At 43.2% G+C, this 14570-nt stretch overlaps 1 protein-coding gene across 1 annotated transcript in view; it reads right to left on the bottom strand.

Annotated features, from left to right (window-relative positions):
- Nucleotides 1-544: 544 nt before the first annotated feature.
- Nucleotides 545-14570, bottom strand: part of ORC6 (origin recognition complex subunit 6) — a 39610-nt gene continuing 25584 nt past the window's right edge. The window contains exons 5-7 of the mRNA XM_078669371.1: nucleotides 13150-13262; nucleotides 4137-4211; nucleotides 545-1753 (exon numbers count right to left, since the gene is read on the bottom strand). Coding sequence (XP_078525497.1) covers nucleotides 1629-1753; nucleotides 4137-4211; nucleotides 13150-13262 — 313 coding nt within the window. The 3' untranslated portion in view covers nucleotides 545-1628. The remainder of the gene's footprint in view (nucleotides 1754-4136; nucleotides 4212-13149; nucleotides 13263-14570) is intronic.

Here is a 14570-nt window from a genome sequence, read left to right as displayed (position 1 = left end):
CACTCCGGCGGATCCACAATATTCTTTTAAAGAATTTATTTTCGGCTACTTGTATTGGTGGGCATGGTTTATGTCCCCAAATCTCTGCACCAAAGGCCACCGTTGGAATACAATTCGCATTATAAAGGTGTAATAAAGACTTTATAGAAGTATGACCTAGGTGCCTTGAGAAAACATCTATTCCGTGGGCTACCCTATTAATGGATTGAATATGCGTTCTGATCAAAGGATCCCAATTCATTTTTTTATCCAGCAGAATGCCTAGGTAACTAAACGTTTTCACTTTCCCTATTAGGTGGTTATTGATGAAAAAATACATTCATTTTTTGGCCTAGTATCATAGTATCAAATTTGGAGTAATTAATCTCCAGTCCCAAACTTTCCATTAAATCATGAAAATAATTGACTAACTGTAAGCCATTAGCCGTGTGCCCAATGTCAACAGATTAATGGGGTATTTTACTGCATTTTGGATGGTTTTATAGACTACTAAACATTATAAGTTTTACGACTGCAAAAGAAAAGAATTTCTGGAACTTCCATGAAAAGTTTGAAACAGCTTTTTAATGCAAGATTTAAAACAATCCTATGCCACTAGGGTGGGCGATATGGAAATACCGTTAGGTTGTAAAAATAAATGTCTCAAATGAAACGGTACAAAAATACAAATGTTACCGTGTAAACCATCTATGGATGAGCATGCAAATAGTTCTGTATAATTTGAATCCCGGTGCCTAGTCAAGGGCACCAACAACTATTTAAGGAAAGGAGAACAAACCTTGTGCAGTTCACCTCTTGCTACTAAAAAAAGCTCTCAAATGCAGACACTGAATCCATAGCAACACGGAATGAAGTATACTACCCTGATGCATTTAACAACCGCAGCCTGCCATCATAGCCACTGGAAACCACAGCCAATACTTCATCGCCCTGCAGTCAAATAATTCAAACACATTTAAAAGAAATTATATTAAAAATTAAAAATATTAAAAATTAAAACTTTGTTCCCTTGGATAAATAAAATTTAAAAAACAATAGTCAGAAGGGGGACCACTGTGGTAGAGTTGCTGCAATTGGATATGCATTTCAGTCCAATGAGAAAACTCCATGGCTCAGAGCTATGATTAAGGAGCAAAGCAGCCCTCATGATTAAACTGCTTAGGAAGAGATAAGCGACTAGACTGGCATGAATGTTAGACACCGGCTTACTAGGCAGAAAGTCAAATGGTGGATGATCTTCAAAGTCCAGAGCAGATCCATGAGGAGACCAAAAACATGCATCAGGATACACCAAATGCAGAACTGATGCACTCAGAGCAGTCTCTTACAATAAACTTTTTTCTTGGGATCAAAGGAAATAAATAAAACACAGTTCATGACAGAAATCAAACTGGGGTTCACCCTGGGATATGTGCATCTGTAAGACATTTTCATTGCATTATTCTCTGATAGCAGGAGGTCAAAGGGGGAGCAAGTCCTCATTCAAAGCCCACGTTTAACAACCCATTGGTCTCCAAAAAAAGAGAAGAAGCTGGAGCCTAGCCAACATGATCTCCAATGTCATGTCCAAATCCAAGCAGTCAAAATTCCAGTTAAAATCTTAAGTGGTAAATATTGAAGGACGCTTCTCAGTCACTTGTTTTTGGTGCTTTTGCAGCTTTTTCTAGTATCTGCCGCTTCCATTCTTCATAGTCTTGTTTGACTTCAGCTTCATTCTCGGTCCTGGGCTGTTTCATCGGTGCCTCGTCATCCTCTGCAGAGAAACACAAAGCTCACATACTCAGCAGACATGCCCATGGAGAACAGTTCAAGATGAAATGCTAGCCTTAAGACTTGCCAGGTCGTGCTCCCTCTGTTCCATCTTTCTTCCAATAGACTTGAAAGCGGACAGACAATTTTCAGGATGGGATTTCATGTATAAAAGATAAAGTTATCTTTATAGTGACTTTTATTCCTAGCCCAAGGGCATCACAGTATAGTTACTTTATCATTTAGTGGTCGGACCGGATGCTGCTTTTCAAAGCTCTGCTCAGCAGGTATCTCACATGTCACAGGTGTGCTTCAAATAACATAACATACAACACAATAAACACACGCAAGCAGTACTCCTCTGCAGCGTGCATTCACACCTATGAAAAAACTAACGAACGGTGGAAAATAAGTGGAGTTGAGCAGTCAATGACTCATGCAAATACATTTCATATGACGACTTTGCCAAATTTCACTTTACCTTTTAAAGAACAATCAAAAGCACAGACTTGTCCACCCAGGCACCATGCTAGTAGAATTGCCTTCTTGGCTAAGTTGGAAATGTGCATGGGTGTTCGATGGAAGCAATAGCCATAATAATGAGTAGGTATGCTTGATTCAAGAGGTTCTTCTGTAACAGTGGTACGGCAACAACTTTGTCGCATATGGAGATGCGGACAGCCAAATAGCGTGTTGTATTGCTTTTGTGTCTAGCTGAAAACAAGGATCACACTTATTAAGTGGCACCTCTACAGCAAAGAAAGCGTGGAGGAAAAAAAGTTGGGTAGAATTCTAGAACCACCTTTGGGAGAGACAATGGATTTGATCAATGGAACACAAGTGGTGTGCATTTCTGAAGCATGCGGTTCACCAATGGCTTTGCAGGAGTAACAGTGACCAGGAAAGCAGTCTTCGAAGAAAGTTACAGGTCACATGAGATCAATTATTCAAACTGCTTATGGGTGCAACAGAAGCGTAGTGTGTTCAAACCCCATCTAATTTCAGGCCATTGCGATTAGAAACAAAATGCCTAGGAGAGTAAAAGTACATGGCCTTCAAGATAGAAAAGAGGACCAACAGCCTCTTCCTGTAGGTACCAATGCTTTCCATGCAGATTTGCACAAGTGCCCATTGGAAGGTCTGATGCAGTCAGTTACCTGGAGAAGGACACAACACTAAGTACAATATGTAAGGAGATTAACCTATTCGGGAAAGGCCCAGTAGCAGCACCTCTGCCCATGCACTAGTACTAAATCCGTTTTTAAAGGCAACTGCCAGAATCTCCTTAGTGTCTGGAGACACTTGGGCAAATGCTGGCTCACATGATGCCAGCTGCTGATCAGTTTTGGAAGCTGAGAATGGAGGATCCAGTCCGGGTCCATTAGAAGTATCTATTTTACTGTGAGTGGAATGGCATTCCCCTGAAGAATTCCAGTTGGCCAGAAAGACTGAGCAGCTGCTAGTGCCCAAGGACCCTCAAGATGAAGGGTATGGGGGGGTGTGACTGGATGTAATACAGAAGTTTTCTGGCTGACTGATTGTTGGAATGCCCTTCACTGACCATCCGCTTACGGTTCGGAGACAAGATAGCAGGCTCTGGAAGATTTTCATCAGGTCTCCTGGGTCTGCTTGACGGCCTTAGGATCGATGTGGAATAAACGCTTGGTGGAGAGGAAAAAGTGGGCTGGGCATAACACCACACACACTCCAACTCTCCTGCAGGGAGCCAAGGTCTATATGGGTGGCACCTGAACTGTATTCATCAGGACTGCAAAGCACTTCATTTACAGGGTACAATTTCTCTACTTCATTGCTACCAATGTCGCAGTCAAAATAAATCTCAGCCATCCACCTGCGGGCCTTTGGAAAGATGGTTCCTGTCAAAACATGTTAGGTTATCAAATTGACCTGTTCTCACTCAACCGCCAGAAACATTCTAAACTCAATCAATCAGAAATAACTTAATTTGGCCAAATTAAAGGCCATAAAAACACAGAAATAAATACAATCTTCACATTCTCAGCAAGTATAAAACAGCAGCAAAAATTGGAAACTTGTAACAAATTCTAAAAATAAAGCATTTTAGGACAATACAATTGTAAAATTAGGACTCCTCATTTTTTTTCTTAACTTTATAGCAGCAATAATGTAAGGGAGTACAGAAAAGCAGATTTCGGGATAGCTAGTGATTGCAAATATCTCAGACCATACTAAACTTATTAATTCTTCGTATCTCAGAACCTACAATCCTTGGGGTAAACAGGAGCTTAAAGGAAGGAGAATAGTAAAATAAAGGGGAAACGAAATGAGGTACCAGGCACCATTAACAGTGCCTCTGAGCACCAGCATTGAACACCAGAGCTCAGATAATATTAAGCAAAACCTACCTTCTTCCTTTTCAATCCTTTCAAGTAACGTTTGTGGTCTTTTGGTTGAACGTTGAGCAGATTGCAGGTTTTCCTCTGCATTCAAGAAAAGAAACACATACCACTGCTTAAATTCCCACTTTTGAAAAAGTCACAATCTCCATGACACATCGATCATAAAGGACAGAGGAAAGCCATCACCAAGCCATATCATTTTGTAGGTCTCGCCTGTCAATGCGCATGCGCATTGAGCTTGCGAGACTATAGCGTCTTAAACAGACTTTACCTAACTGGGAGATTTGGTGCTGTGCCCGTGGCTTTTAGGTCAATGCGCAAGCGCATTGACCTAAAATGCGCGTGCATATCATCAAATCGCCGTCTGTTCCCTCAGCCACACTCCTCCCACACCTTTGAAGTGAAGCTTAGCTTCACTTCAAAGGCATCCGCTCCCCCCGCCCCCTGCTTCACACGTCTCACGGCCGCAAGGCCGTCTCGTATTTCTCCTCCCTCCCTCGCCTCCCAAGTGAATGCCATGCAACTGTGGGACACTCTGTTTTTGAGAATCCAGTGACTGCCTGAATTCACTGATTTGCCGATTGTCATGAAAAGTTCATTTTATAATTCAATAAAACATTATCTACAAAAAAGTGATGGCTGTCTGAACATAGAGCTCGGTATTTACTCACATCATCCAGTCATAATAGAGGAACAATTGATAACTTTAGAACAGCTAAAAAGACTTCCAGATCGGCCTTTACCTTCCGTAGGTTCTGTGGTGATGGAATGTATGACGTTACGCATACATTCACAACGCATACCATCACAATGTCTTTTAAAACCGACTGCCCCCTCCTCCTGCTTTCCTCTGTTTCTAAAACAAACCGCCTCCCCCCTAACCCCCCCAGCCGAATCCACTTTCCTGTTGAAGAAATGCCATAGCTGCTTGAAGCTTTTTCTATATCTGGTGCTCTCAGAGTGTACTTTACTTATTTATTTTTCTAGCAGAGAGAAGTACACATGTACGTTTCACAGAATTCATAAGTGTATACTCCTGTCAAATGTCAATACTGTGGTCTTGCGTGCAGCTGCATTAAACCGATTTGCATATTCTGTGGCCAGCACGCCTGTGTTCATTCACCTTTGTTTTAGGATTCAAGTTATACTTTCTTATTTCGCTGTGATCTTGTGTTTTTTTGGTAACTAAATAATGGTATTAATTACTACCAAACGCTCTCATTTTAGCAAATACCTCGCACATATTCAAACGTAAATCTCGCCATTTGCATGGAAATGTTTGCTCCAAAGACATAGCCCACTGCGTTATTTTGCAAGGACTGGAACTTGTTACCTTATTCACAACCTTCGGTATCAATCAGGCAAGTTAACTGTAAGCTGTGTCTGAGGTCTGTGGCACAAAGGCCCCTGCTGCTTCACACTACGGCCCGTGTCTCTCCCCCATCGCCGCTCTCCCCGCTCCGCCCCCTGCTGCGGCCGTTTCGCATTTCTCCTCCCCCCTCCCCACAGCAATGCCCTCCGTCTTGTTCGTCTTACTGTTTTTGTTTTTTTGGTAACTAAATAATGGTATTAATTACTACCAAACGCTCTCATTTTAGAAAATACCTCGCACATATTCAAACGTAAATCTCGCCATTTGCATGGAGATGTTTGCTCCAAAGACATAGCCCACTGCGTTATTTTGCAAGGACTGGAACTTGTTACCTGCAATTACAACAACAACTCCTGCTATAAACAAATTAACCCTCTGTGGTATCTTCTCTAAATTCAGTGATCGCTTCAGGTTATTCACAACCCTCGGTATCAATTGCCATTATAAATTACAATAACTTTTTATTTAAGTATTAATTATAAAAAAATAAAGGCCATTATTTGTAATATGAATACATATAAGTCACGTAAATAAAACATATTGCATTACAAATGCTATAGGTGTCACATTTGCAAAAGTTATAACTATTGGCATTGTAAATGACAAAGCTATCAATTTAGCTATTTTAAAAACCAACACATAAATAAAATATGTGTCATTTACAAGACCAATAGCTCCAACTTTTCTAATGCGAGACCTATTGCATTTCCAATGCTTGTTTATTATTCCCACACCACTGAAAGTGCCCAAAATACATTTTAATTAGGGTAGTTCGAGTTAACTGAGCAGGCTTTGTGAGTGGCCAAGATTGGACATAGCATCAGGGATTGAATATACATCATGGGGGAAGAACATATTCATTCATGAGATAAACGTGATCTACATATATATGGATTGTGTCTTCGAGGCGCATGTTAACTTCCATGAGTTATAATTTTTCGCCATGATTGTTCAACCACATTGAGGAAGAAACTGTCGTAAAAGGTAGGGAATTCACCTCTTGCTATAGCAAAGGAGTGAAGGAAATCTAAGACCGGTATTTCGTTACAGAGTCTAAAGGTATATGCTTAGTACATCTATTTACATCTTCTCATTATAATGATTCTTAATTTTGCAAAAGGGTAGGTGATGGCTCCGGGTGGTGTTGCACATGCCAGAGAGGGGAATTGTTGGGCAAGAAGTCTGCATTGCTTAGAGTAGCAGCCACTACAAAAGAGAACAATGCACAACACGTTGAGTTTAAGGATTCATACCCAGGGCTCAATAACCAACGAGGACGTTGGTAATTGCATATCGCTGCCTGAGAACTCTACCACATAAGAATTCAGCCTTGAAGCATAGGTTTATTGCAGGGTCTGGCCTTGCAAGAAACACTGGCAAGTGTTAAATGCAGAGGTTAAAGGTTTTGAGATTAAGGACCCATGGGGAACACCACAAGCAGCATGGAGCGTTGGTAACCATCTGTACAAATTGCTGCCTGTTGGACGGGAAGGAGGCAAAACCCTTCAGGCAAAGTCCAGGACGAATCTGAGCAAAGCAAGGAACACATGGGGCCATATTATGCATTTTCATTGTTGCGACAGGCGCACCTATTAAAAGGTACGCCCAGTGCAAACAATGAAAGTGCGCCCTATTACGGTGAATGCGCTGCCCTGGGGAAGCGCATTCATGTGAAAACACAGAGCCGCTGCTTGCTGCCGCTTTTTGTTTAGGTTTTCGCGCAGGCGAAATCCTGATGAGATCTGTAGTGTGGCTTTGGGTCGGCCCTCGTCATTGATTGGCTGGCTCCATAAATGGAGCCTAGCCATTGGACGAGGGGCCTGTCCGTCAATGCCGGACCAGATTCGGGGGCGTTCCCGCGTTTCTTTGGCTTTTGCCGACGTCACGCGACGTCAGCCGAAAGCCGGGAACGCCCCCGAATCTGGTCCGGCATTGCCGGGACCTGCCTTGCCATTGCCTGCCTTGCCGGTCTCCCGTGTTGTGAGGGAGACTGGAGATGCTGCCCGCAGCGAGAAGCCGGCCTGAAGGAAGCAGCCCCCTACCCCCGGCGACATACCTCCGTCCTCCCCGCATCCAGAGCCCTCGCCCCGCTGCCTGGGTCCTCCGCGCTCTGAGCCCGCCGGTCACTCGTGGAGCAGGCTGCAGATGCGGCAGAGAGGTTAACTCTTGCCGTTCCGCGGCGCAGACAATGCTCCAGCCTGAAACAGCTGAGCTCTGGCCAAGGAGGGGCACCCCTCACTTACATGAACCCCAGCCCTGGCCGGCGCAGCATGTCTGAAACAAAGCGGAGAATACAAGCGCTTACTTTAGTACTCTCTGCAACTGCAGAAAAATGTAAATGTATTGTTTTCTGGTTCCCGTGAGTGAACAAAGGGAAACCCTGAGACTGTATGTCGTGCGCACGTAAAGAGAAACCAGGGTACGAGGGTCTGAGTGAGTGAAGCTGGGAGAGACACGGGGCGGTAAACGCGGAGTCGGCAGGGATAAAGTCGGAGGCCCTGTGGAGTTTGTACAACACAGTGGGCTAGTGCCTGTTTTACTGTGCCTGTACGGTACCTTTGTGGGAAGAGATTTCAACACTCAACAGATTTAAACGAGGTTTTGCTTTTAGGTGTCCTGTTAGTGTCACTCTGTAAAAACTTTACTTTCTTTCAATGTCCGCCCCCCCCCTCCCTCCACCCTCCCCCCCCTCCCTCCACCCTCCCCACCCCCCACTGAATTAGGGCCCGAGTGGGCTTGTGGTGCCTTATTTGCTTCTATAGGTACGTGTCTGTCCTACAGGAGCGGGATGCAACAGAGCCACCATTAAAGTCAAGTAAACTGTGGGGGTTACTTGTTCGATATTAAACGTGTTCCTCCCGTGTTGTCCGAAATTCTGTGTTTGTCCTGTATTGTTCTATGTTATGTTTTGCAGAGCATTCTAAGCAGCGCATAACATTCAAGAACGCTTCTAAGTCAAGAGAACACCAAACCATTACTTACAGCATAATATGGGGTAATCTTTTTTAGCTGTCTTTTACGTCACCCCATGTTTGATAAAGTTAAAACAAAGCGGAGAATACAAGCGCTTACTTTAGTACTCTCTGCAACTGCAGGAAAATGTAAATGTATTGTTTTCTGGTTCCCGTGAGTGAACAAAGGGAAACCCTGAGACTTCGGTAAAATGCCCTAATCCGTGCCCTATGGAGCTGTTTGGCGACGGAGGAGCAGGGAAGGGGAAGAACTCGCCGCTGCAGCTAGTTACGTCTGAAGGAGGCTTGGCTTCTGCAAGGAAAGTTTGCCTCGCTGAGTTGGGTCTGACTTATGCAACAGGTGAAACATTTTTGTGTTCGAGTGTAAAGTGTTTTTACTGATGTGCCCACTCTGATGTTGTTAGCTTTTTTTTTTTAAAGAAATATTTTTTCACAGATCTCAGAACGTAGACCGACAATAGCGTTCGTATCCCCCTGGGGAAGCCTCGGAGTGCTGAATGAGCCCAGAGCCTGCCGCTTCTCACAGATGCGCAGGGCAGTGGCGTAACGAAAATGTAGCCTCCCGTTCCTACAAAGTACATCCCCCCCCGGCTCCTGACCCAGTCCTGAGCTCTAATGCTAGGGACGTGGTGGTGGTGGGGGGCAGGGGGCAGGGGGCTCCGGAGCTCCGAGCTGCCCGTCCTGCGTTTCAGCTTTTGTTATGCCCCTGGCGCGTGAGCCCCCCCTCCCCCTCCTCTTGCAGGGCCCACAGCTGCCGCTTATGCGCAGGGCAGTGGCTGGTGGTGGGGGTCTGGTGGTGAGGAAGGGTCCAGACACGTGTGTTATGTGCTTTAACTCCCCATCCCTCAGCAGCAGGGGCACCCCTCACTTACATGAACCCCAGCCCTGGCCGGGCGCAACATGTCTGTGATTGTTGAACCTCGTTGAGAGACCTGTGACTGCTACAGCGCCACTGCTCCGATGAGGTCACTCACGGCGTCTTCTCCTAGAAGACCCCTCTGCGAGGGTGTGGGCGCTGAATTTTCTTTTTTCACGTGGGTTGTAAGATCATTTGAAAATACAGTCTGCAACAGGGGGGCTCTGCGGGCCCAGAGTACACACTACGAGGCCTTCCACCCGCCGAGCGGCTCTTCCTGCGTTTTTTGTGAACGTTGCTTGGTTTCTTTTCGGGGTCTGATGGCACATTTTAGGGGCTATCAGGTAAATATGTCATTTTAGGGACGGGTGAGGCCGGTCTTAGTTTATCTTCAGTCAGAACTGTGGGCAGGACAGTCAATGTGGTGAAGTTTCATTGATGTGGTTTGAAGGTCGCACGTGTAGGTCACTCATAGCTGCGTGGGCCGGTGCGCCTGCTGCAGAGACCTGGGACACCAACTTGCACGTGTGTTTGGAGCCGGCGAGCTGGTTGGAAAGGTGTGCGGACCAACATTTGATCCACAGATCAGTGATCTGCCTCGCCATGTGCTTCTCTGCCTCTCTTGTATTCTTTCCTTCACCTGTGTTGCTTCCTCCCTGTCTCCATGTTGCTTTGTCTCGTCGTTTTGTGTTCACTTGTGCTGCTTTGACTTGCCGTGTCCTTCTCTGCCCCTCCATTGCTTGTCTTTCCTTCACCCATGTTGCTACCCCCTGTCCGCATCCTTCATTTTCCTTCTCCGCCCGTATCCCCCGTTCTCTGTTTTGCTTCTGCTCTCAACCCTTGCATTTTTTTTGTAGTCACTGAGCCAACTCGGTGTGTAACAAAAAAAAAGCCTATGTAATTTGTAAGGGTGCGCTTGCAATTGTTATGGCACACATGTCTACCAAATGACACAGCTGTAGGCGTCAAAAGTTTTTTATTTTCAACTCTTTAACATAAGACTTGGGCATTTACATTTGCCCAGTCATCCTGCAGGCCATATTGTAGGAATATGACAAGGCCCTAACATTTACATAGAACTCAAGAACTCATGATCATTTCTCTTATGTTAGTGATTTTATAAAGTGCAACATATACACCAGATGCCCGGACAATAGAAGAACTAACAAAATGTGCTGCTGCTTGAGAGAGAGAGCCCAAACCTCCTGATGACCAGGTGCCATGGGATTAAACGCATAGTTTTCATCATTGCTGGCCCCAAGGCAGACTTTGAGCATGAAGGGTATGCTTGTGTCTTGCTCTTGCTGAGACCTGTATACAGTAAGAAATTGCAAAGACACTTCTCCAAAGGATGCAGACCCATTAATAGTTTGAGGAGGGCAATCACATGGAGCCTAAATTATAAAGCCCTGGTGGAGGCTAGTCATCCTTGGACTTGACTATCCAAACATCATATTGTTGTTAGCATCTCTTCTTAACGATACACACGAGGTAGACGTCATGTAAAGGGTGAGCTCCGTGTTCTTTTTAAGAAAGCATTTGATTCCTCTTTGTATTGCATTGGTCGTGGATAATACCTGCTGCATGTGCTTTCCTGTGGTTTCTCTTATTGCTGCTCTCCTGTTCAATATGTTCCAGCCTAACATCAAGTACCAAAGCCACTTTTTCCCAGGACAGTGGCACTCCCTGCAGCTTAAAAGTCCCAAATTCAACAGGCCAGATCAATGAAGAGGGAGCTTGGATGATTTATTAGGGCTGATGCTAATATATGCGAGATTAAGATATTTCTTTCTTATTTTCTACACAGTTTCTTCTTTCTTCTTTATTTCTATATCGCTTTAACTGCTGCTCTTCTCTTTGTCGTTATTCCAAAATACTTGACTGTGCCTCTTAAAAGTGTTCAAATCTTATGGATGCATCTCGTTACATATGGTACCCACAATCACTTCAAGTACGTATGTTGTGATCGGTAGTCTCTGTCACCTGCTATACATTCCACCATACAGTTTAAGATTCTTTTTTGTATTTGTATTCATCCATTTACACCCTTTTACGTTAAAATAGCTATAGCTTTACTGTATAGTTGCTATAAAAGCTTATAATATGGTATAGTGTGCACTTAAAAAAAATCACTCCACTGCAAACAAAAAAGCATGAATAAAAAACATTGCCATTTACAATGCCAGTAGCTCCAACTCCAACAAATGTGAGACCTATTGCAATGTAAATAACAATGCCATTTATTTATAAGTAAAAAAAAAAAAAGAAATGTCATGAGCAATGCCAATAGCTCTAACTTTTCCAAAGGCGAAACCATTGCATTGTAAATGCTTGTTTCACATTGCAGGCGGGTACTTTTACAGGGGATTAGAGATCCCCTAGCAGCAGGGTGCAGTCCGTTACTGCACCAGCCTGCAAGGAGATATCAGTGGGGGTCGACATGACCCCCTTTTCCCCCTTCAGAGGGCTGCTATTAGGGGCAGCACCTGAGAGCTTCTTTGCCTCTGTGCCGTAATACGGCGTGGGCGCAGAGAGGCAAATGAATTCTCTCATTTGCATATGGCCTGCCTCCATGCAAATGAGGGAATGCACCCTGAAGGTAGCACTGGCGCTTTAAGTGTGCCATGCTATCGTTATTACTGAAGGGGACACATTAGCGTCTACGCCCCCTTTTATAATACCAGCGCGCCCCGTGGACACTCAAAACTGGCGCAAACACCCGTTGTGCGCCCAGGGAATTCACAGTAATACGGCCCCTGATATCCAGTGCAAATAGCAGATACATTGTTATACTCCATTTTACATATTGTTTATGTGTTTATGCTTAAGCAAAAACACATTGGCAAAGCAACAAACTCTGGTGATGAATGCTAGCCTTTTTTGCTTTCGCAATGCTTGGTTTGTCCTGGTTTTTGGGGGCGCTGTTGAGTCCTTGTCAATCTAAAAAAACAAATATTGGTTAAAAGCTAAAATAACTTTTTGGTCTAGAAAAGCATACATTTCCATTTTAGTCCTTGACACGTAACAGAACTACTCCGAGTGTGGGTGTGCTGCTTGTCAAAGGGCAGAATGCCAAAATTCACAGTGAAGTTAGCAAATTGCTGAAGTGGGCTGACCCACTGCCCCATGCAGTATGCTGTAGTGAGCACTCTGAAGAACAATACCAGACCAATGGAAGAAAAGGGCCGGGTGAAAGCCCTAATAAGTGTATTACACATGTAATTAAAATAATATTCAAAAGGTCTAATCCCAGACCTACAAAAATGTGGACAATAAACATCCAGCCTTAAAATAATTTTAGCGCCATAAATAATTCTAGGATGTCATCAACTGACCCCATTTCATTTCTATATGTGTCATTTATATAACAGGTTTTATTGAAAACAATATTGGAGCCACTCCCTGTGCGGAAACTGAACTTTCATCAACTTCTCGCTCATGGTGCAAGCCCTGGTAATTAACCAGACCAATAAAAGTATGCATCAGCGGAGGACTAAATTATGTGGTATGACTGAGAAACTATATAATGCAACAAGAAAATGCAGATTATGCAGCAGAATGCGGGACGTCTGCTGCAGTATTTTTTAGCTATTGTTGTCATTTTAATACACATTAACAATGCTCAGCGAAGCGTTTCACCTCATTAACACTCGTTTAACACATGAATTCAGCAAGGAGTAACTAAAAGGTGACCGGTTAAAGCTCGTAAAAGGTCTGGCTCTGCGCTGCACCACTTGTGACCTTTGTCTGGGTGGCTTGTGACTCGGCTGAGCATGTGGAAAGAATGTAATTTTTAATTGGCCATAGATTTTAACTTACTACAAAGCTGTTGGCCGACCTTCTCCAGCTGGACGCATAGACGGTCGAAGATGCTCTTCTTTACGCCAGAAGCAGACACAAGTTTATTCTTCTCCACTCTCATTTTTTGGCACCTATACATTTTTAATTAAAAATGAAAAATACTTTGAAGATAAGCATACAGGAGCTAGAAAACAGAACACTTTCACTAACCAGAACAGGAAAAAAAATGATGAGGAAAAATATGTATATTCAACTGGGAAACTAACAAAATCCTAATAAAGGTGGTCGCAACTCACAAAAGTGTTTGCACACTTGAGAGATGGATAAACCCCAATAACAAGTGGGACGAATAATTGCAAAAATACATTTGCTCAGGAATCGCTAGAGTAAGTGGTGCAAGTTTTACCAAACCAGCAATTACCGGGTGCGATAAAGCCCAGCGGCAAACCAGAAGAAATTTACTAGAAGAAAAAAGCTCGGTAAATACCCAACATGCAGCTTTTTATTGCAGAAATCTAAATCTGTAAGTTATGCTCTACTTTTGAGGCGACACTCATGATAGGCAGAATTTATCACCTGATAAATTCCGAACAAAGGTATTTGATTTTATTGGGTTTAATAAATACCATATACTCCTCCAGGGTACTACTCTTAATCAGAATTTTTGGTGCACACATTAACAAGGGCAAATCATTTTTGTGGTTCATGAAATGATTACTTGTACTCAAATGGATTTAAGAGTCCTTAAAATGTTGCAAGTATGTTCGAATTTTCCTTGCTTGGACTGGTTTTGGGTGTTTTAGGGTTCGACTGCTTGAATAGCTGAACACCCACAAATTCATCAGCTAGTGGGTTATCACAAATGACAGATAATACACTTTTTTGTTGCAAGTGTTTTTTTAAATGTTTATATAATTACATATTTTAATATTGTGTTTTAAACTAAGGCACATAATAAAGATGTTTGGATGAAATATTAAAGGTGCCTGTATACTGTACCAAATGTGGAAATGATTGTGGTAATGAGCAGATGAAGGTCTTAAGAAAATGCATTAATCTTGATAGCAACAAATACAAAATGTATATATTTTTTACATACGAAATAAGACATGTGGTAGGGTTTTAATATATTCATGGATAAGGCCTTCTTGGTCTAGATGAGTGATTAGTGCATCTTTAATTCCTTTCAATAGCATTCTCATACTCCAGTAAAATTGAAGCACAAAAAGTAATCTGTTTTTTAGCTTTGTAACTACATTGTCCCTTTTGGCGTCTGAGGGTGTCTCTCCCTGGGTTGTGGGTAATCACAAATGTTTGACAGGACAATCCCAAGCCCGTACACATTTAGAAATGTATTGCTGTCAACTGTAGTGGTACGTCCAGATGTCCAAGTAGAAAGCAGGGAAAAGTATGTTCTCTATATAGTGATACAAAAATAA

Source organism: Lissotriton helveticus, chromosome 12 (genome assembly GCF_964261635.1).
Source record: "Lissotriton helveticus chromosome 12, aLisHel1.1, whole genome shotgun sequence".
In the NCBI taxonomy this organism is placed as follows: Eukaryota; Metazoa; Chordata; class Amphibia; order Caudata; family Salamandridae; genus Lissotriton; species Lissotriton helveticus.
This window is presented reverse-complemented; position numbering and strand designations above follow the sequence as displayed.